Source organism: Ictidomys tridecemlineatus, chromosome 12, assembly GCF_052094955.1.
Source record: "Ictidomys tridecemlineatus isolate mIctTri1 chromosome 12, mIctTri1.hap1, whole genome shotgun sequence".
Classification (NCBI taxonomy): domain Eukaryota; kingdom Metazoa; phylum Chordata; class Mammalia; order Rodentia; family Sciuridae; genus Ictidomys; species Ictidomys tridecemlineatus.
The window spans coordinates 8649638-8669654 of NC_135488.1; the positions used below are offsets into that span (position 1 = coordinate 8649638).

The following is a 20017-nucleotide window of genomic DNA, read 5'->3' on the forward strand; positions in this document are numbered from 1 at the left end:
GGTGACATTTTGACTTCAGTTTCCTTAAATCACTGCCCTCTCTTACATCTCCACATCCTCTGATGTGACTAATGTCAATTCACACCTGTTTGTTGTGCAGATGTTAACGTAATGCTTAGAGACAATGACCATTAATATATTTCCTAAAAATCCTGTGAAAAACAAGACTAGGGTTATAATGAAATTACACTAATGATTTAAAAATTATTTCCTGTGTTTGTTTTGACAGAAGAACTCTGTAGTTTTGAACGGTTTCTAGTTGCTCTTTAGCCTACTTCATTTCAACTTGGAGCACATCTTTTCCCCAGAAATCTCCCTTGTGCCAGTGACACACTAGGGCTTCTGCAGCTGCTGGGACCTTAATAGATGGTGACTGAGCTGTGGCCATGGCACTCAAGGTCCAGAGCCCTAAGCTGCAGCTTCTTCCTCTCAATCTGCTGAGCTGCTGCCGAGACCAGCAGCACAGGTGGCAGCTGGGCCACCCAGACCGGGAGGTTTTGGTTCGGGGCTTCACCACTGTGGAAGAAACATGTGTAGCTTAAAAGCAGTAATACACCCCAGCATCCTCAGCCTCCACCCTGCTGATTCTCAGTGTGAAATCTGTCCCTGACCCACTGCCACTGAACTTGTCTGGGACCCCAGTGAACCGGTTGGAAACCTTATAGATCAGAAGCTTTGGAGACTGGCCTGGTTTCTGCAGATACCAACTCAAATAGGTGTTTCCATTACTGTGTAGGAGGCTCTGACTGGACCTGCAGGAGATGGAGGCTGGCTGTCCAGGGGTAACAGGCAGAGAGAGAGGAGTCTGGGTCAGCACAACATCCCCACTGGATCCTGAAATAATGACAGAAATGAAAGTTTATGCACAGTATTATGAAATATTTTCATGATTTCTCTCTTGTTTTTTTTCTTAACTAATTATTTGTGTGTGCAGTGTATGTAGTTTGGGTTCCTACCAAAAAAATACAATGTCATGTAAGACAGAGGTTGGTGTGGACAATGCCTGTCTAGAGGTTGATCACATAATCTCTTTCTAGGTCATGGTCTCCACCAGGACACAAATCTTTTTCCTTTAGATACTTCCTCTCTTTCATGGATCTAAAAATCTCATTCCCCGTTTTTTGAGCTGAATCTCACACCACGAACCTGGGCAGGGGTCACATGTAGGAGGCAATAAGCTCACCCGCCTCCTTCTTCTCCATCCTTGTTTCTTCTTTCTTCATCTGGAATCCAGAGCAGTAGCAGCCCCAGGAGCTGAGCAGGAAGCCTCATTTTGAGAAGCTGAGCTGAGGAGTCCTGGTGAGTCAAGGCCAGGTTAGAGCTGAGCTTTATGTTAGCCCCCCCCCCCCCCCCAGTGAGCAGCATGCAAATGCCCTGGTGGGTGCAGCTGGGTGGAAAGAACCAATGGGGTGGGTAGGGTGGACTGACTTTGAATGAACAAAATGTCTTCTGTGACAGGAGGGAAACCAAGGAGATGAACTCCAGGCTGCCTGCAGTAGTGGGCAAAGGATCTGATGGTGAAAGTGAAAATCTTTGGCAAAGACTTAGATTTTCTATGAGTTCAGTAGGAAGCACAAATACATCACCAGAGACATGAAGATGTAGTCAGTGTGCCCAGGGCAATCTTTGGAGAGTGATGGCCAGGCTGTTGGTCTCCCTCCCAGCAGCAAACTTGGAGAAAAAAATCATCCCACACCCACTAGAACTGACAGGAAATTTCCTCCAGAAACAACAACAAAAAAAACCCATCCCCTTTAGGAACTTCAGTCTTCTGTGGAAGCTCCATGTTAACAAGTGTTGGAAATGATCTCTCCTGGGCCCTTTAATAAATCTAAAGTACCTGACAGGGAGAAAGAAAACTTTCTCTGACACTCAAAATCCATAATTGATTCTTAATTTTCAATGGATCCTGAGAAAAAAATCTCCCACAGGAGTCTTTCTCACCATGTTCAACCAGGTCACACCAGATGTCCTGTTCCTTCTTTGCTGTAGGCGAGGATTGTCTCTCTCCCCTGCCCTTTTTGTGTGGGGTAGCCACACCCATGAGTTTTCAGCTCAGAAGGTGACCCAGTTCATGAGATGTAAGGAACCCTCAGCTATCAGGACTTAAATTCCCAGGCCACTGATTGGCATCTCCTCCTCGGCCTTCATTTAATCATGGTTCACCCTGGAGGAGGAGGCTGGGCCACAGCTGCTCAAGGTCAGTCCAAATGTCAATCTTATTTTAATAGAAAACAGCATGCTCACTCCCCAGGTGATCAAATAACAACTTGCCTCAGATCACCTTGAGTCTCACACCTCACCTCCTGCAGATTGGTGCCATGGTCAAATTTCTTTTGTCCTGAACTCATAATTCTGCTGCAATTAAAAAAATAAAGCCATGTAACATTGTTGACCAATTTAACAAAGAAGCTAGGCATTTATTTGCTCTGGGAAATCTCCAAGAGTAAGATCTGTTAAACTGGTTGGAGGAGAAACTGAAGTGACATGGACCTTCACACTGATTTCCACTGTAGCAACCAGATTGACTGACAAACATCTAGGGGAGGGGTGTAGAATTTCACATGTCATATTTACCTAGTTGACATTTTTAGCCCTCATGTTTTGCTTCATTCTGTGAATTTGCTGTTCTTCTACCTGATATGTGATGATACGCACAGTTATTCTGAGTCCTCGTTCTGAAAATATGGGTCTTCTAATTAGCCAAGCTAGTGTCAGAGTTGGGAAGAAAAGAGCAGAAAACCAACATACAAAGAACATGTGCACAAATGTCACTGTTACAACTCATATGTAAGAACTATTCTAATGGGTGTCCAGTGAAAAATTAGTTTTACCCAGTGTCATGGATTAATTATATTTTTCCCAAAACATGGTGACAGTCTATCACTCAGTAACTGGGAATGTGACATGACATGGCTTAATGATATTAGTGGTAGGTGATTAAGGAAAGGTCCCCCTGGAGCACAGGGGAAAACTGAAGGCCACTGTTGATATGACAGGAGGACACAGGGCCCAAGCAGAAGCCCACAGGCAGAAGGAGAGCACAAGGACCCTGGGCAGACCCTGGGTTCAGCTGCTACCAGGCAAGCAGGGCCTGGGACAGCAGAGCCTGGAAGGGACAGGAAAGGGGCCCATCTTCAACTGCAGAGAGAACTTGGCCTGCTGTCCCTGGGCTCCAGACTTGAGCCTCCAGAGCTGGGAGTGAACTCCTCTGAGTCAGGCCAGGTGTGCGGTGTCTATTGAGCAGCCCTGGGAAACTCACGTGCCCATTCCCACTGTGGAAACCTGGATGTGGGAAAACCAGGAACAGAAAGAAATCTGTAGGATCTGATTAGTAATAAATCAGGTTTAGAAAAATGTTGGGTTTACAAAGTATTCTATTATAGAATAAAGTTTCAGAGAATGCTGCTATTTTTATTTCAAATGAACATAAGATCTTTAAAATCCTCCTCTCTGATTGGTTATTTTATCTCAGAAATTGTTGACATGATAAAATATTTTATAAATTCTTTGTTGACCACAAACATTTTCCTATATGCCTATAGAAAGACAAGAAAAGGCAGATCCTTTATTCCAAGGCAGACTCTCAGGCTCCTGTGAATAGCACACCATGCTGTGTGTGGACATCAAAATTGAGAAGTGTCACAGCTGCTCTCTCTTTCCTGGACACACATTACCAAGGTTCTAAGGGTGGCTGAGACTAAATTCCCCATGGGCCCAGGTGGGAGGAGCCTGTGTGTGTCTAAGGTGGCCAGTTTCAACTGAAAGAGAAGGGATGCATGTGAGTTTCTTGTGGTTTTGATTCTGATGCCAGATGCTGTCAGTTGGGTCCATAAAGCTGCAAGACCTTGTGTGACCCCTGGGAGCTGGGAGGCTACTGGGCACTGGACCTGTGTGGATGTGGTCAGGTCAGAGTGCTGAATGCAGAGTTGGCACTGTCACTCCAGCACTAGGCTGTGCTCTGAGGACACTGCAGCCCAGTGACACACAGCCCTGTGGGGCCAGGAGGAGAGACACAGCCCTCTGCTCCTGCCTGGGCCCAAAGGGAGGTCTCTTCAGTGTGAGCTGAGAGTGGGTCCCTGGTGAGACTAGAGATCCACGCTCCCAGAGGGGCTTCTTCAAACCCAAGTTTCAGGGTGGATCCTGAGCTCAGAGGCCCCAGAGGGCAGCAGGCCACCTTCTCTAAGTCACAACCTGTCACCACTCAGTGGAGGATCAATTCATGGACATGCCAGGTACAGGGAGTCAGGGAAAGCTATGCCCCAAACATTGTGGGACACTTGCCTTTTTGCACTCTTAGTTCTCAGGATTCTCAAGATTGGTTGCACCAAAATTTATATGATAAGCAAACACATAAATTTCCAGAAATTCTATGCAGTTTATTCTTTTTTTTTCAGTTATGACTTACTTTTAATTTTTCTAAATAACATAATTAATGATTATTGTTCATTCAAATTCTAAAGTTAAAAACATTCTAATGAAATGAGTAGATGTGAAAATATTAAATGTCAGCATTTCCACAATAAGGAGTTTTACTTCAATGGTGCCAGTGCATTCTGAGCACACACAGCAGTGAGGTGTGGATGTCACACTGTGCCCAGTCTCCTGCCCAGTCCTTTCTCATCCCGTCTTTGTCCTTCCTCTGATCCAGCTGCTCTGCCCTCTGCTGTCTCCTGTTCCTATTTTCACATGTGCATTACCATGACTTCGAAACTCGAGAGTCATTGTGGACAAGAATGACATCTACAGAATTCTCATGGGAGGTTGCAGGAGGAATCCAAGTGCCCAACCAAGCTGGACAGTGCAGCAATTGATCAAGTAGTTGAGAAATGCATGTCCACATTCTGCTTTGTTAAGGGCAATAATGTTCAAATATGTCAATTAATTACATATTAATTATAAGGTGAAATTTGAAGTTGCTGATGTCCTAGTTGGTCCTCCTCTAGGAGTTCCTGTATTGGAGGTTTGGCCCCAGTGTGGCCATGATAGGAAATGGTGGGTTCTTTAAGAGGTGAAGCCTAATGGGAGGGGCCATGTCAGTGGAGATGCTGACCCTGGAAGGACCAGTGCTGGACTCACATACAGAGGGAGTCCTCTCCAGAGTGGGTGTTCATAAGTGAGGCCACAAAACAGGCCTGGCCACTGCAATGGGCAGCTGGTACACTGCATAGGGACCTCACCTGTGGACAAAGGTGAGACTGCCCAACCTTGTACTTTAAGGCTTGAAAACTATAAAACAATACTTTCTTTTACACAGCACTTACTTAGCTCAGGAATTTTGCTATAGCAACAAAAAAATGACTAATAGGTGTTTTTTTTTATTAATAAGTGTTTAAATTGAAATTTCATTAAATGGTCTTGTTGCAGATTAAGAACTCTATCTAAAATAATTGTATCCTACAGGTAGTCCCCCAATCTCATGTGTATGGACCACTCCACATTCTAGAAGTGCAGAGTCTCATCCAGCATGCCTGGGTGGCTCTGAAATTCTGCTCTCAGAACAGCTCTCAGACACAGTTGACGCTGTTCAGCCTGACACCTTGAACAGGATGGGAAATCTCTTCACATCCACACTTGGTTTGCTTTTAATTTGGTAGGAAGATTTCATTGTTTTGGGAAAGGATCTGTGCCTATTGCTTGTAATTTCTTCCTTTACTGTGGACTCTGTGACTTAATGAATCTTTCATAATGTGATTCCAACTTGCTGAAGGCACTTTGTGGCACATAGAAAATACTCTGTGTATATCCTTCCTGACAGAACTCCAAGAGATGGAAATAATAACTGCCTTTGTGAGGCTGAGACTCAGGCCCAGGAAGTGAGGCTCAGAATCTGGCAGTGAAGAATGTGAGGCAGGTGGGAATGCTGGTCATCCTTTATACAGAGGGGCTAATAACCTGTAGCCAGACCCCATCCCCGAGTCATTTCCCTAGGCTCTTTTAATGTGCAGTTAAAAAAAGAAGGCCCCTGCCAACGAGGTACACAGGGCTCCTGCTCACAGGTTATACTTTATGACCTTGAGAGCATGCCCTGACTCAGAGGGATTATGGCCTTGACCACACAGTAACCATGACAACTACGTCATGACCTTAGATACACACTAAAAACATAAAATCCAGCAGCCCAACAGAAACCTCAGCAAGGGAGCCTACCTATGGACATAGTGGGCCTGACCCACAGTGACCACAGGGGCAGGTCAGCTTGTAACTGCAGGACTCACCATGGCTTCTGGAAACACAGTCCCCAGGACCCTGATTCTGACTCCTGTGGAGAAGTTCCACAAGGGACCTCATCTAAGATAGGGAGGATCCAAAAGAGGAAGATTCCACACCACACACTGCACCTGCAGGAGACACGTGGACCAGGTTGAGGACTGGGGAGTCACCTGGGAGATATAGCAGGCCACTCAGGGCATCACCACACATCTGAGCTCCCCTGCAGGTCCAAAGAAGATAGGGCCACCAGCCTGAGCTTTTTGTGGCAGGTGAGTTCTGGTTTTGGGGCAGCACCAGGGAATCTCCCATGTCCAGCATCTGCATTCCTATCAAGTGGCCCTGGTCTTTCAAACCTTGTGACTTGGACTCAAATGATCCATATTCTATGATTCCTCCAAGGACTACCTCTGCAGAGGTGCTCTGGGCTCTGACAGAGGAACAGAGGGTCCTCCATTGTCACAGCTGCCCTCTCTGTGTTCTGTTTCTGTATCTGCCTCTTTATGACCACACTCCCAGAGCTGTGAGAGCCTGCAGTTTACATTACCATTCCCTGTAATTTAAGGGACTTCCTGTTTCGAACACACACAGTAACTTCTCATTTCTATTTAAATCCAAACTCTTACTATAAACCAAACCCCTCAGATCCACTGATGTTTTCCCTTTATTAAATCAGGAGAGACACCAGTGAATCCAGAGGTTTGAGAAGAGACTGGTTTTCTGCTCTGCCAATTTCCTTCATGGAATAAAATTCATGACAATAATGGAAGGGAAGGGTAAATGTAGTAGGATTTATTTCAAGGAAAAATGAGAGAAGTCCCTCAACAATGGAGAGGGTCTGATACACCCTTTGGGTGTGCTAATTAATGGGCTTATGTGGTTTACTGTCTGACCTTAGATCAGTCTATGTTAAAGTGGTGTTGAGAAAGGGTCAAGGTCATTAGTTTGCACTTCAAGCTGAAGGCTTAATCCTTCCTGTGATTTCCATCTGGGTTCACTGCCACCTTCTATTTTTCCACATCTCTGGGAGAAGGAGTTAGCTGGAGTGTTCCCACATATGAGCCTCATGGGATTTTACATTTGGAAAAGGTCTTCATGAGCCTCATTAGTATTTGTACAGGTTAGGCTTCTGGTGTGGTCTCTGCCTTTGAGCAAGACTTCCACTGGGGCCTATCCCTTCTGAGTTCTGACCTTTGACTATTCACTGTCATCTCTGCCTGCTTGGCCTAAGAAGCAGAAAGAGGTTTCATGTGCAGAGGCACCTTTCTGGAATCTTCTACCAATGTCTCCCAGAGCCTGGCTACCTATGACAGGTGTCCTCAGCAGGAGGAGGCAGCAGGAAGAGCACCTGGGGCAGCCCAGCCTCAAACTCCCTGGGAGGTTTTTGTCATGGCCTGTATCCTGTGGGAGGACACTCATCATACTGTTCACAGTAATAAGTGGCAATATCTTCAGAATCAAGCTGCTTATACTGAGAGTAGAATCTGTCCTTTATGCCCTGCCACTGAACCTCGAGAAGACCCCAGATAGATCAGGAGATTAGGAGCTTGCCCTTATTTCTGCTAGTACCATTTTTAAGTAATTGCTAATGCCCTGACTGGCCCTGCAGGTGACTGTGCCTCTTCCTCCTTGAGAATTAGACAGGGAGGATGGAGACAGGGAGGATGGTCAATTTGATTTCACATCTGGAACCTGAAATTGAACACATGAAAAATATGCACAATGTTAATCATGTTAAAACAGAATTTCCCCGAGGATCCAGGCAGCACTGACCACACTGGGATAAGTAAATCCCCAGGACTTTTCCTCTGTATCCATGAGGCAGAGCAGCAGGAGCCCCAGGAGCTGAGCAGGGCCCCTCATGGCCATGTTGTGTCCTGGCTGGGACTGACCCCTACACAGGGTGTGAGCAGCCTCTTAAATAATTGGGGAAGAACAAAAGAGAAAGAGTTAGAAATATATTAAAAAAGCTGAGCCCATGATACACTCAGTAGACACACGAGCTGGAATTAGACAAAGGAAAGATGGCTCTGGTGGTTTATTTAAGGGGGTACATCAAAGGCAGGTATAAGGTGTCAAGGGGGAGCCTTGCTTCATGTTCTCTTGCCGTCAGCAGGTTGATTGGCAGGTCACACCCATCTAAGGTGCTATGTGGGCCATGGCAGAGTGGGATAGAAATTCACAATGTCTCTGGATAATTGACCTGAGAAAATGTCCACTGGTCATTCCCAGACACGAGATGGACCTATCCACCAGCCTTCCATGCACAATGACCTCCATACAACCCAGGGACGGCTCGTTGCAATGGGTGGATCTCGTATATTACATCAAGCTAGTAGATATTTACAAAGAGCATATGGTGTGTGGACAGGGGGTGCCCTGATCAAAGATCTGTGCATGGACCCTGGACAGTCACTTGGCTTAGGGCCTGGAGGAGAAGATAGGAAATCAGACACAGTTATCCTGAGAGGGTGCAGAAGATGGGCTTGTGGAGTGGGTTCTGCATGTGCAGACTTTATGGATTCTGTGGGACAGCAGAGAAGGTGCCACAGAGGAGAGCTAAGTCCAATGTGAGCTAGAAGACTCTCTCCTCTGGGAAAACTACCTGGTCTCTGTGTCCCACTCACTACCACCATATTTGCACAATATATCCTTGGTCAAGTGGAGGCAGGGATGGGGGTTATGAAAAGAGCCACATCTCTCCACCACCACCTCTACAGTGCTGTTGGTACTACAGCCACTCAGTATATCTGATTTCTCTGCATCGGAAACAAATGTCACCTGTCACCTGTAGGAAGTTGCAGTTTTTAATCAGTGTCCCCTTGAGGGCTGTGGTGCATTCCTCCTAGAACACACCTGTGGGCCAAGGAACAGGGACTCAGATGACCAGGAGGTGCCTGCCAGTCCACCCCACAGCCACACTGCAACCTTCTGAAGACAGAGACATAGACCTTAAAAGCTGGGAGGGAAAAGAGACTCCTTAGCTTTATGGGAGAAGCAACTGGAATGAACAGAGAATTTCTCACCTGGTAACAGGGAGGACAAAAGAAAGTTCACAGTTTCAAGTGTTGAAGGAAAAGGCTGTTGCTAGATCCGGGAACGGTTCCTCAGAGATCAGCATAAACTCCAGAGCTCTCAGTTGTAGAAACATGAAGAGAGTGTATAGCTGAGCCCAAAGTGGCTGCGAGGGGCTCTATAGAGAATAGAGACATGACAGGGCCAGGGACCTTGGAACACAGGATGGGGAAGGACCATAAAGGATGGGCAAGTGACAAGCCTTTGACAGCTGGGTCTGACCACTGCACATTGTGCACATCTGTCCGACATCACTGTGACACCCCAGGTCACCAGGGAAATGCAAATTAAAACACATGAGAAAACAGCCCCCCTGAGGGATGGCCAAGTCCAGGAAGGAGCGCCCCACAGGCAGCAAGAGGGGAGCCCAGGCCCTATTCCTGTTGCTGAGCTGGTCCTGGCTGCAGTCACAAGGAACTCCCAGCAGCTTAGTGTTCTGGGGAGTGTCCACAAGATATCTCCAAGATAAAGACAGGATGTGCAAGACAGTGTGACAGATTCTTATAACACTAGGTGTTCTGATATGAAGCTAAAGATGGTGAACGTACACATCTAAAAATAAATAAAATTCTGTACCTAAAAACTTACAGGACCTGTGTTCAGCATTGAAAACCTGGAGGACACAAGCCTGCCCTTCAGTAGGGGAATGGATCAATACTGTTATAGAGGCCAGAAAATAGAAGATTACTCAGCACTGAAGAGAACACAGTGATCAAGCTAGGTGCAATGATGTTCACATGTAACCCCAGCAACAAGGAGGCTAAGGAAGGACAATGACAAGTTTAAGACCAGATTCAGCAACTTAGCAAGGACCTAAAAATTCACGGAGATCCTGTTTCAAAATTAAAACTAGGATCGTGAATGTAGCTATGTGGTAGCACCTGCCTGGATTCAGTACCAAGTTTGAAGAAAAATTTAAAATGAAAAAATAAAGAAAGAAAATACCTACCTATCACTTCATGGAAACCCTAGGAGGAGGTTTGGGTGCACAGCACTCAGGGTGACAGGCCAGTCTGAATATCCTGCATGCTGTGAGTGCCAGACCCCTGTCACTCAGCCCAGGTGAAACTACAGGATGGAAAATCATGAAGGTCTGCAGCAGAGAGAAGGGTGAGGGGCAGTTGGAGCTCAGACACTGTGAGGGTGGGACCTGCACTGTGCCAGGCCACACTGTTGGACACATGTCACTGTCCACTTGTCAAGTTCCACAGAATGCACAAAGTGACCCTGGTGTGACCTGTAGACTTGGGCAGAGGTTGACGAATTGTAATGAAAGAAACAGAGTCTGGGGGTGGTGATAGAGGGGCTGTGGGAGCAGGGGGAACACAGGAGAACTCTGTACTTCACCCCAATTTTCCTGGATACTTAAACTATACTCAAAAATAAAGTCTAAAATATTCCAGTGTCGAATACATGGAGAGGCCTATCTTTTCTGCACAACTCCTGATACTGCCTAATTCAGTCTCTCAGGTCTTAAATCACTTTCCTTATCATATAGTGAGCTCATTGCCTGCTGGGGCTGAACTGAAGGGTCAGGGTGCAGAGGAGCCCCCCTGGATCCTCTGACAGTCCCTTCTTGTAGTGCTCAGGGCCTGGCTGCCTCTGAGCAGTGCCCTCAGCAGGTGGAGGCAGCAGGAGGAGCAGCTGGGGCAGCCCAGACTCACACTTCCGCTCCCTGGGAGGTTTTTGTCATGGCCTGTGTCACTGTGGGAGGGACACTGCTACCTTGTTGACAGTAATAAGTGGCAACATCTTCAGGCTCCAGGCTGCTGATGGTGAGAGTGAAATCTGTCCCAGATCCACTGCCACTGAACCTCGAGGGGACCCCAGATTCCAAAGTGTTTGCACCATAGATGAGGCGCTTAGGAGCTTGCCCTGTTTTCTGCTGATACCAGTGTAAATAATTGCTAATGCCTTGACTGGCCCTGCAGGTGATGGTGACTCTGTCTCCACGAGACACAAGCAAGGAGGATGGAGACTGGGTCATCGTGATGTCACATCTGACACCTGACATTGGAAACGTAAAAAGAAATATCCTTGTAAGTAGTGCTGTTCCAAGAGGACTTTCCTGAGTAGCCAGGCAGCACTGACCACACTGTGATTAGTAAATCCTTAGTAATGTCCCTCCTTACCTGGGAGGCAGAGGAGCAGGAGCCCCAGGAGCTAAGCAGGAGCCCTCATGGCCATGCTGTGTCCTGACAGGGACTGACTTCTGCACAGGGTGTGAGCAGCCTCTTAAGAAGTCCTCAGGGCAGTGGGCTGTGCTGTGGGTACATGCAAATCAGCAGGGCTGGGCAGGCTGGGCACAGCTGCAGGGCTGGCTTCTCTCAGTCCCTCAACACTGACCAAGTGTCCCCATGTGTTCCAGGTCAGATCAAGGCAGCACCGATTAGCATTTTAGAGAGTCTGTTTCTCTCTGGTGCCATTTTGTTACTAAGGATATTATCAGGACAATTGTCCAATTTTGAAGAAGACTTAAGGTCTGAATTGAGCAAAGTATTTCATACCTAAAATAAGGATTACGCAGAAGAAGCTTCTTGTAGAGAATATGTAGTGAAGTGTTACAGAGAAGAACATCAGGCCATTAATATGCTCTCACATGTTCCTCGTGGGAGGATACCTTGGGTTTCATTTGAAATTATGTAATTATGAAATAAAGTTTTCAAAGAAAAAATGCATTAGAAGAACTTGGATTTATTCAAAAGCATTTGGAAGGGCTCTAGAGAAGAACTACATTTATATCAGGCAAGGTCCTGCAGAAGCACAAAGATAATACCAAGTTTACTTGGGGAATGTGCCTCTTGGAGATCCCCCTGGACGTCTTTCATACCAGGGACTCAGTGGTCCTGGTTTGGGTTGGGGACTCCCATATCAGCCCCCTTTGTTGCCACTTCATCACATTCCCATGCCCATCAGCATGGTGGCTGACTAATGGCGTCAACCTGATGACTTCGCAATCCTCTGCTTCTTCCTCCAGCTCCAACAGCTGCCTTAGCACAGCCTGAGCCCTGGAGGAGTCCAGCTCACAAGGAAGCAGACAGAGCACATGGCCTGGGCCTGCAGGGAGCTGCGCCCCTGCCACTGGCTCCTGCAGGGGCTCTAAGCTTCATGTGTCCCCAGCCACTCCAGGAAGGAATGCAGAGTAAATTCCTCCACATTCCCTCATCCCAAGGGTCAAGATTGTGCCCAGAGCTGCCCATTCCTTTACCCTTTTGTGTCTCATCTCTGAGCTAGCGGAAGGTGTCCTCTAACCCCTGATCCTGGACTGAAAGAGGCTCTCCTGTTCTTACCATGCATAGCAGGACAGAGCAAGTGCTCAATAAATCAGACCTGAGGATGACAGTGACTGCAGGACCTGGTTTCAGGTGACAATCTTGGGTTACCATGGTGGGAACTGGGCCCTGTATTTACATGCAGAGCAGACTCAGGCCCTGGACTAACTGGAAGAGGCTGGAACAGGGGCTCCGCAGGTCTAGCTCAGGCTGGCACTGCCTGAAGGCTGGGCTGTGGCCCTGGGCTGGGTAAGCAGCTCTCCTGGGCAGTGGGGCTGAGGGCCTGAGCTGCCAGGCAGGGGAGCCATGGGGGACACCTCTCCACAGCTCTAGATGCTGAGCGGAGCTCTGAGCCCACTGCCAAGGTGAGAGTCCAAGACCAGGAGCTCAGCCCTGGGCCTGGCTCTGTGGGGCAGCTGAGCTCAGCACATGCTCCATGGTCCTGGGGACTGACACCAAGAGGAAGGTGAACAAACCTTCTATCTCAATCTTGTCAGAGCCAGATCCATGATGGTTAGAAAGATAAGGAGCACGTGTCATACACACAGATAAATTGTCTGTTTGCATGTAAGATACAATTAGTAAATCAACATATTATTAACTTATTCTTTTATTTGGAATCCATAGCATGAAGTAAAATGTATATTACGTTAACTGTAGATAATAACAACATAACCAGTTTATGAAATACAGATCATACATGCTGGTGTTATGGCTAAGTGGCAGAGCACTTTCCTAGCATCCGTGAGCACTGGGTTTGGTTCTCAGCATCATATAAAAATAAAATAAAGGTATTATGTCCACCTACAACTAAAAAATCAATGAAAAAATACAGATAATAAGCCAAGTGCAGTGGTGTACACCTGTCATCCTAGCAACATGTAAGCCTTAGGTGGGAGGATCAGAAGTTCAAGATCGGCATCCACAATTTAGCAAAGCCCTGTGTCAAAATAAAAAAATAAAATAAAAAGTCTGCAGATGTTGCTCTGTAGTTAAGCATAAGATTCAATACTCAATACCAAAAAAAAAATACAGGTAATAGAGTATGTTAAAAGATTAAATTTTAGCATTTTAAGATTCACTAAAAAGAGTTAAACACAGTAGTGCTGTAACAGGACATAGTTCATTATATACAAAAAGAACTGTATCAATAGTTCACAAAGAGCACCTCAAATCAATAATAAAAATAAACAAGTCAAAGATAAGGGGTCATGACCATGAATGCACAAATCACAGAAGGAAAATAAAAATACATGACAAACATATGAAAATCCATTGTAAATTATAAAAATAAAAAATAAGATAAAATGTTATTTTTGACATGAAATGGAGGGCAGATTTTTAAGAAGAATCTGGCGTAGATCAGGGTTGGTGAGAGTGACCCTCTACTGGTGGTGACAGTTGTTCCTGGTGGAGTGGCCTTTTTCTTGCATGATCTGCTGATGGGATTCAAATGGGAGTTTTTCTGGATAAAGGGTTATTTTCACACAAACTCACCCTCCAGAGGTGTCCAGGGCTGACATCTGTATGCTCAACACTGACCACTGTGGCATGTTTGAGTGGTTGCATACTTGGGAACAATCCAAATGTCCCTTAGAAGACAGACACTGGGCTGGATAGGCAGCTCCGAGGTGGAGGCCCTGCCCAGCAGAAACAGCCCTGGGTTCAGCACACACAGAGGGTGAAGAGAGTGGAGGAACTCCAGCCTCCTGGTGAAGATCTGTGTTCCTGCCCGTCTTCCAGGACCTGGAACAACTCTGCAGGGCTGTGGACCTGGAGTGCTCGAGTGAAGGCCTGTTCACCAGAGTCCAGGCTCAGAGCCGGTGTTCCCATGTGTGGAGCAACTGGTCCTCCTCAGATGGGCTCCCTCTCTAGCAGTGTTGCCTCCCATGGGGGCTCCTTGTGTACTCAGGACACCTGAGCCCCTGTGGAGTGAGCAGTGACTACACATAGCTTAGCACCCTGGGGACAGTCTGAGGGCAGCACTGACATTGCAGCTTCTCCTCCCCTCCTCCACTTCCCCTCCTCCATGTGAGGTTTCAAGTGTCTGCCCCACACTACAGTGGAGACTGCAATGGGCTTTGTCCCCTCATGGTGATTCATGAGGACAACTCACCCACTGCACTCATGGCTGCACCATCTTCAGAGCTGTGGCCCTGTCCTATTTCTCATCCAGGCCCACTGCTGACCCTTAGTTCTGAGCCCACTCCATGAGTCCTCAGAGAATGACATTCTTCTCAGGTTGTGATGATCACAGGTTATAAAGCAAAATAGAAAACATTCAGGAACTTGCCTGTGAGGAGACTTAGTCCACTGTGCACAGAGCCCCAGCGGCCATGAGCCTGGGCACTGGGCACAGTTCCCAAGCCTGAGGGCTCTTCATGGGAAGGGGTCTCTGCTGCTTTCCCAGGGCCTCTGAGGTCAGGACCCTAGGCTGGGTTCTTAGTGGGGTTTGTTTGCCATCTAGTGGCAGCATTGAGGCATAGCAACTTGGTAGTTTTGGGGTGTGGATCTCAGATTCATAAAACTGATCCTCCTCCATCCATCACTAAAGCAGATTTGGTAGGAAACTCAAATAGTCCCTCTCCTCAGTAAGTTGTTCACTCGATAAGTACAGAAGATCAACACTGCACTAGGGATTTAGAAAACATACTGGTCTCGAGGAAGCTGGCCTCTATGTAAGTAACTCTCAGGATATGCAAAAGCTGGGGTTTTGCCAGAGAAGAGAAGGGGCCTGAGTGACCCTGAGGGGGGTCAGTTTTAAAGGTGCAGGAGGCCGAGGGCTCCTGGTCTAGAGAGGCCAACCCAGCCTCATGCCCAACCTTGAATTTTAAGGCTTGAAAACTATGAAACAAAACTTTCCTTTACACAAAACTTACTTAGCTCAGGAATTTTGCTATAGCAACAAAAAAATGACTAATAACTGTTATTTTATTAATAAGTGTTTAAATTGAAATTTCATTAAATGGCCTTATTGCAGATTAACAACACTATTTATTATAATTGTATCCTACAGATAGTCTCTCAAATCTCATGTGTATGGATCACTCCATATTCTAGAAGTGCAGATTCTCCTCCGCAGGCCTGGGTAGCTCTGGAACTCTGCTCTCAAAACAGCTTTCAGTGACACAGAAGATGCTGTTCAGCCTAACACCTTGAACAGGATGGGAAATCACTCCACATCCACACTTGGCTTGCTTGTCATTTGATAGGAAGATTTCATTGTTTTTGTAAAGGATCCTCATCTATTGCTTGTAATTTCTTCCTGTCCTGTGGATTCTGTGACATAATGAAGCTTTCATAATGTGATTCCCACTTGCTGAAGGCTTCTGGAAAACACAGTACCCAGGACCCTGATTCTGATTCCTGTGGAGAATATCCACTTTGTGGCACATAGAAAATTCTCTGTGACCTGTCTTTCCTGACAGAACTCCAAGAGCTGGAAATAATGACTGCCTGCCTTTGTGAGCGTGAGACTCAGACCCAGGAAGTGAGGTTCAGGATCTGGCAGTTGAAGGATGTGAGCAGGTGTGAATGCTGGTCAACCTTTATTCAGAGGGGACAATAGCCTGTAGCCAGACTCCATCCCTGAGCCATTTTCCTAGGTTCTTTTAATGTGCAGTTCAAACAAAGAAGGCCCCTGCCAACAGGGTACACAGGGCTCCTGCTCACAGGTCATAGTTCATGACCTTGAGTGCATGTGCTGACTCAGAGGGTTTATGGCCTTGACCATATAGTAACCATGACAGCCACATCATGGCCTTAGCTACACACTAAAAACATAAAACCCATCAGCCCAACAGAAGCCTCAGCAAGAGAGGACCTGACCCATGGTGACCACAAGGAAGGTCACCTGGTAACTGCAGGACACACCATGGCTTCTGGAAACACAGTACCCAGGGCCCTGATTCTGACTCCTGTGGAGAATATCCACAAGGGACCTCATCTAAGATGAAGGAACCAGAAGAAGAAGATTCTACACCACCTACTGCACCTGCAGGAGATATGTGGACCAGGGTGAAGACTGGTTAGTCACCTGGGAGGTGTAGCAGGCCGCTGAGGTCATCCCCACACACCTGGGCTCCCATGCAGGTCTAAGGAAGACAGGGCCAGCAGCCTGGGCCTTCAGTGGCAGGTGAGCTCTGGTTCTTGGGCAGCACCAAGGAATCTCCCATGTCCAGCATCTGCATTACTATCAAGTGGCCCTGGTCCTTCAAACCTTGCTACTTGGACTGAATTTATCCATGTTCCATGATTCCTCCAAGGACTGCCTCTGCAGAGGTGCTCTGAGCTATGACACAGGAGCAGAGGGTCCTCCATTGTCACAGCTGCCCTCTCTGTGTTCTGTTTCTGTATCTGCCTCTTCATGACCAACTTGCAGAACTGTGAGAGCCTACAGTTTAGATTCCCATTCCCTGTGCTTTAGAGAACTTCCTGTTTGGAACATGCACAGTGACTTCTCATTTCTATTTAAATCCAAACTCTTACTATAAACCAAATCCCTCAGATCCACTGATGTTTGTCCTTCATTAAATCAGGAGGGACACCAGTGAATCCAGAGGTTTGAGAAGAAACTGGTTTTCTGCATTGCTAATTTCCTTCATGGAATAAAATTCATGGACAATAATGGAAGGGAAGGGTAAATGGAGTAGAATTTATTTCAGGAAAAGTGAGAGAAGTCTCTCAACAAGGGAGGGGGCCTGACACACCCTTTGGGTTTGCTAATTTAGGGGCTTATGTGGTTTACTGTCTGAGCTTTGATAAGCCTATGTTAAAGTGGTATTGAGAAAGGGTCAAGGTCATTGGTTTGCACTTCAGGCAGAAGGCTTAACCCTTCCTGTGATTCCAATCTGGGTTCACTGCCACCTTCCATTTTCTCACATCTCTGGGAGAAGGAATTAGCTGGAGTGTTCCCACAGTTGAGCCTCATGGGATGTTTACATTTTGAAAAGGTCTTCATGGGGCCATTAGGATTTCTACAGGTTAGCCTCCTGGTGTGGTCTCTGCCTTTGAGCAAGAGTTCTGCAGGGGCGCATCCCTCTGAGTGCTGACCTTTGACTATTCACTTTCATCTGTGCCTGCTTGGCCTAAGAAGCAGAAAGAGGTTTCATGAGCAGAGGAACCTTTCTGGAGTCTCCTACCAATGTCTCCCAGAGCCTGGCTGCCTCTGAGATGTGTCCTCAGCAGGAGGAGGCAGCAGGAGGAGCAGCTGAAGCAGCCAAGCCTCACACTTACTCTCTGGGAGGTTTATGTCATTCCCTGTGTCACTGTGGGAGGGACACTCATCATAGTGTTCACAGTTATAAGTGGAAATATCTTCAGAATCAGGCTGCTTATAGTGAGAGTGGAATCTGTCCTTTATGCCCTGCCACTGACCCTCAAGGGGATCCCAGATCACAAGCAGTTTGCCCCATAGATCAGGAGATTAGGAGCTTTCCCTGATTTCTGATAGTACCAGTGTAAGTAATTGCTAATGCCCTGACTGGCCCTGCTGGTGACAGTGACTCTTTCTCCTTGAGATTGAGACAGGGAGGATGGAGACAGGGAGAATGGTCAATTTGATGTCACGTCTGGAACCTGAAATTGAACACATGAAAAGAAATATGCACAATATTAATCATGTTAAAAGAGAATTTCCCTGAGGATTTAGGCAGCACACTGGGATTAGTAAATCCCCAGGACTTTTCCTGTGTATCCATGAGGCAGAGCAGCAGGAGCCCCAGGAGCTGAGCAGGGGCCTTCCTGGTCATGCTTTGTCCTGGCTGGGACTGACCCCTGCACAGGGTGTGAGCAGCCTCTTAAGAAGTTCTCATAGGAGTGGGCTGAGCTGTGGGCACATGCAAATCAGCAGGACTGGGAAGGCTGGGCACAGCTGCAGGGCTGCTCCTCTCAGTCACTCAGCACAGGCTCCAGGTCCTGAGTCCCAGGTTAGACAGGGAAGCTCAGAATTGCTGACAGAAAATGCTCTGCTCTCTGGGGCTGAAGGCAGTGTTTTTGTTGAGTTCTGCATGTGTCATGCTTTTTGATGACCTTGGGTTCCATCTGTCCTTTCCTCGATATCTGACATAGGAAGCTTCAGGAATGTTTAGGAGATACTTGCATTTGGCACCTGAGACCATTAATGAGTCCAGAGTGGCTGACTGCTTGCTCTAAGTCCCTGATGGTGAAGTAGAAAGGCAATACAAAAAAAATTAATTCATAAGAAGGGCAGGATCTTTCCTCCCTCATCTTCCTTCTTCAGCTGCTCAAACTCTTTTCCTCTGTTTATCTCTCCTCTGTCCCACTGTGCTTATCAAGACAAGCCAAAATCAAATATTTTTTCCTACTACATGAGAGGCACAGCACTCTTCCTAGCTGCCTCTGATTGCCCACACCCACGCCTGATGTCCCCCCCATGCTCAGGTTATCATTCCCACTCTCTCTGGCCTTACAGTTCACTGTCTTCAGAGGTGGCAGTCCTCTCTCCTCCAACCCTCATCCTGCCTGTGGTGGCAGAGAGCAGAGCATTTTCTTTCAGAAAAATCTACCATGTTTCCTACCCCTGAATATTCTGCCCTGATCAAGCCTGTAGGTGTTCACAAAAACATCATCTAGTACGTGGTTTTGAACAGTGGTGTGGCTCAAGTAAGTAAATTCATAATCAATAATTAGACCTAAGAGACTCACTGTTGAGAAAACAAGTGATTTATGTGACAGAAGAATTATTAAACAAAGTCTGTGTTTTAGAATGTAATTACATGTGATCATGTAAAACCATGGATTTTGTTGATAGAACATGAGCAAGTATCATTGGGTGTGGTTAAGGGGTGATTTGGTAAATGGAAAATCCATACTATCTTGAAGAAATCATCCTGTTCTCTCAAAAAGAACCTATAATTTCTAATACAACTATTCACTAATGGAACCGTGAATCTCTGGGAAACGTTATATTTAGAATATAGGGTTGAAAAAAGAGAAACTAAGACCATTTTGAAACACAGGATGCAGTGAAATATTGAGAGGGTAACAGAAAAACATAACAGAAGACAATTTGAATGTGACAGCAAGTAGACAAATTTGGAGAATTTGAAGTGTTAAAATAATTAATGATCACAATATTCTGACCATTGAAGAACATATGAACTCATTAGTATATAACAGCATTCAAAGGACAAATTCTTATTGGCTATAAAGGGGAAAACAATCATTGGAGAATTCTGGTGACACCCTGAGCCTACGTTCAGAGAGCATCACTAAGATGTAGGACATGAAGCCATGCCCCACCGGCAGGAGGCCATGAGAAGAGCAGAGTGTCCCTCTGCACACTCCGGCCCACCCACTATGGGCTGAGCTGTGCCCCTCAAAATTCGCAGGCTGGGGCTGTGGTCTGCACAACCTCACAGTGTGTTGGATTATGTAATTATGCAAGTGTGAGTTTTGAGTTTGAGGTCTAATCCAATATGACTGGTGTCCTAATGGAA

The 20017-nt window shown here is 46.5% G+C and overlaps 1 protein-coding gene across 3 annotated transcripts in view; it reads right to left on the minus strand.

Annotated features, from left to right (window-relative positions):
* Positions 1-298: 298 nt before the first annotated feature.
* LOC120885096 (nephrocystin-1-like) overlaps positions 299-20017 on the minus strand; it is a 65910-nt gene continuing 46191 nt past the window's right edge. Inside the window, exons 8-9 of one of the 3 annotated variants that reach the window (XR_013428405.1) lie at positions 1184-3285; positions 299-834 (exon numbers count right to left, since the gene is read on the minus strand). Coding sequence is in view for 1 of the 3 variants with exons in the window: in XM_078028003.1 (XP_077884129.1) it covers positions 3259-3285 (27 nt within the window). In the remaining 2 variants the exon portion in view is untranslated. Of the gene's footprint in view, positions 3286-15470; positions 18135-20017 lie in introns of those variants that run through there. The other 2 variants (XM_078028003.1, XM_078028007.1) reach the window with 2 other exon arrangements.